General features: G+C 44.6%; 1 protein-coding gene across 4 annotated transcripts in view; it reads left to right on the top strand.

Moving 5' to 3' along the window:
- The window catches only part of trpc6b (transient receptor potential cation channel, subfamily C, member 6b), a 45,919-nt gene extending 42,621 nt beyond the window's left edge, over positions 1 to 3,298 (top strand). For all 4 annotated transcript variants that reach the window (XM_031789440.1, XM_031789439.1, XM_031789441.1 and 1 more), the window contains one exon: positions 2,983 to 3,298. In XM_031789440.1, coding sequence (XP_031645300.1) covers positions 2,983 to 3,134 — 152 coding nt within the window. In that variant the 3' untranslated portion in view covers positions 3,135 to 3,298. The remainder of the gene's footprint in view (positions 1 to 2,982) is intronic.
- Positions 3,299 to 3,502: the final 204 nt, after the last annotated feature.

The following is a 3,502-nucleotide window of genomic DNA, read 5'->3' as shown; positions in this document are numbered from 1 at the left end:
ACACAAAGAAACAGGGCTACGTTCCAGAACACAAAGAAACAGGGCTACGTTCCAGAACACAAAGAAACAGGGCTACGTTCCAGAACACAAAGAAACAGGGCTACGTTCCAGAACACAAAGAAACAGGGCTACGTTCCAGAACACAAAGAAACAGCGCTACGTTCCAGAACACAAAGAAACAGGGCTACGTTCCAGAACACAAAGAAACAGGGCTACGTTCCAGAACACAAAGAAACAGGGCTACGTTCCAGACCACAAAGAAACAGGGCTACGTTCCAGAACACAAAGAAACAGGTCTACGTTCCAGAACACAAAGAAACAGGGCTACGTTCCAGAACACAAAGAAACAGGGCTACGTTCCAGAACACAAAGAAACAGGGCTACGTTCCAGACCACAAAGAAACAGGGCTACGTTCCAGAACACAAAGAAACAGGTCTACGTTCCAGAACACAAAGAAACAGGGCTACGTTCCAGAACACAAAGAAACAGGGCTACGTTCCAGAACACACAGAAACAGGGCTACGTTCCAGAACACAAAGAAAAAGGGCTACGTTCCAGAACACAAAGAAACAGAACACAAGGTTGACTAAGAAAATATATACAGAACCTTACAATCAATCTACATACAATACGCCATAATGACAAAGAATAGAAATGTTTGTAGAAATGTTTGCTAATTTATTAAAAATTTAAAACAAAAATATCACATTTACATAAGTATTCAGACCCTTTACTCAGTACTTTGTTGAAGCACCTTTGGTAGCGACTACTGCCTCGAGTCTAATTGGGTATGACACTACAAGCTTGGCACACCTGTATTTGGGGCGTTTTTCCATTCTTCTCTGCAGATCCTCTCAAGCTCTGTTAGGTTGTATGGGGAGCGTCGCTGCACAGCTATTTTCAGGTCTCTCCAGAGATGTTCGATCGGGTTCAAGTCCAGGCTCTGGCTGGGCCACTCAAGGACATTCAGAGACTTGCCACTCCTGCGTTGCCTTGGCTGTGTGCTTAGGGTCATTGTCCTGTTAGAAGGTGAACCTTCGCCCCAGTCTAAGGTCTTGACTGTTCTGGAGTAGGTTTTCATCAAGGATCTCTCTGTGCTTTGCTCTGTTCATCTTTCTCTCGATCCTGACTAGTCTCCCAGTCCCTGCCACTGAAAAACATCCCCACAGCATGATGCTGCCACCACCATGCTTCACCGAAGGGATGGTGCCATGGTTTCCTCCAGACATGACGCTTGGCATTCAGGCATTCAGCCAAAGAGTTCCATCTTGGTTTCATCAGACCAGAGAATCTTGTTTCTCATGGTCTGAAAGTCTTTTGGTGCCTTTTGGCAAATCAAGCGGGCTGTGTGCCTTTTACTGAGGTGTTCTGGAAGGTTCTCCCATCTCCACAGAGGAACTCTAGAGCTCTGTCAGAGTGACGATCTGGTTCTTGGTTATCTGATGAAGGCCCTTCTCCCCAGATTGATCAGTATGGCCGGTCGGCCAGCTCTAGGAAGAGTCTTGGTGGTTCCAAACTTCTTCCATTTAAGAATGATGGAGGCCACTGTGCTCTTGGGGACCTTCAATGCTGCAGAATTTTTTTTTGTGACCTTTCCCAGATCTGTGCCTAGACACAACCCTGTCTCGGAGCTGTCTGGACAATTCCTTCGACCTCATGGGTTGGTTTTTGCTCTGACGTGCACTGTCAACTGTGGGATCTTATATAGACAGGTGACATCCTTTCCAAATCATGTCCAATAAATTGAATTTACCACAGGTGGACTCCAATCATGTTGTAGAAACATCTCAAGGATGATTGGTGGAAACAGGATGCACCTGCGCTCAATGTTGAGTCTCATAGCAAAGGGTCTGAATACTGTTTCAGTTTTATATTTAATACATTTGCTAAAATTATTAAAAGCCTGCTGTCACTTCATCATTATTGTCACGCCCTGACCTTAGAGTTCCTTATTATTCTCTATGTTTGGTTAGGTCAGGGTGTGACTCGGGTGGGAAAGTCTATGTTATCTATTTCTTTGTTTTTGGCCGTGTGTGTGTGTGTGTGTGTGTGTGTGTGTGTGTGTGTGTGGTTCCCAATCAGAGGCAGCTGTCTATCGTTGTCTCTGATTGGGGATCACATATAAGGTGTCATTTTCATTTTTTGTGGGATCTTGTTTTCTGTTTAGTGTCTGTACCTGTGTGCTTTCGTTTTCGCGTTTGTTATTTTTGTTTGAGTGTTTTTGAATAAAGTATCATGAACACTTTCTACGCTGTACTTTGGTCCACTCTTCCTTCTACCAACAAAAACCCTAACAATTATGGTCTATCGTGTGTAGATTGCTGAGGATTTATTTTCATTTCATCCATTTTAGAATAAGTCTGTAACGTAACAAAATGTGGAAAAAGTCAAGGGGTCTGAACACTTTTCCGAAGGCATGTACATATGAAATGGGTAAAGATTATTGAAGTGACTCGTCTTCCATAGTGATGGAAGAGCATGCATTGGGCCTGGCTAGCCAGTGCAGAACCAGCTAGATGTTTTTAGCCAATCAGAGGTTGCATGATCAGCTCATTGCACAGAGGGTGGGGCGAGTGGGCACCTGCTGATTGGCTGAGGAGAGTAGAAGAGCCAAACATAAACAAATCGGCAAACAACACAGTGAATGAAGTCCCGTAGCTCAGTAGCATACTCAGCAGGGGGAAGTGGATAAGCAATTAGGACTTAGGGGTTGTGGCCAATATAGCGCGGCAGAGGGCTGTTCTTAGGCACGATGCTGGATGTAGACCATCAGCATCCAAATGACCTGTTTATAAAGCAACAGAGGGCCTAAGGGCTGCAGTTTGAGTTCTCCCAAGGGATAAATCCATTCTATAAATTCATTGCAGATCATCTGTCAGCTGACTGAATGAGGGACAAAATTCAATACGCCCCCCCAAAAAATGTATGAATGCAGTCTGTACCTCTCATTTTTGACCTCTTTCCCCATCTCTGTCTCCCAGGAGAGCTGAAGGAGATTAAACATGACATCTCTAGTTTACGCTACGAACTCCTGGAGCAGAAGAACCACAATATGGAGGAGTTAGCTGAGCTGATCCGGAGACTGGGAGAGAAGATACCTGCCGAGCAGCAGAGGCATCAGGGTCAGATATAGGTATATGTATTCTACATCGTCTAGGAACAATGATGAGTGAGCTGATCAGGAGGAGACTGGGAGAGAGGACACCTGCCGAACACCAGCCACATACGCTGAACATATAAAACATCATACCTATTTCCATGACGTAGACTGAGTCCAGGTGAAAGTTATCATCCCTTATTGATGTCACTTGTTAAATCCACTTCCATCAGTGTAGATGAAGAGGAGGATGACTGGTTAAAGAAGGATTTTTAAGCCTCGAGACAATTGAGACATGGATTGTGTCTGTGTGCCATTCAGAGGATGAACGGGCAAGACAAAATATATTTAAGAGCCTTTGAACGGGGTATGGTAGTAGGAGCCAGGAGCACCGGTTTGTGTCA

The sequence above is a fragment of the Oncorhynchus kisutch genome, linkage group LG15, assembly GCF_002021735.2.
Source record: "Oncorhynchus kisutch isolate 150728-3 linkage group LG15, Okis_V2, whole genome shotgun sequence".
NCBI classification, from domain to species: Eukaryota; Metazoa; Chordata; class Actinopteri; order Salmoniformes; family Salmonidae; genus Oncorhynchus; species Oncorhynchus kisutch.
The sequence above is the reverse complement of the archived record's forward strand: the minus strand, read 5'-3'. Positions and strand labels throughout refer to the sequence as shown.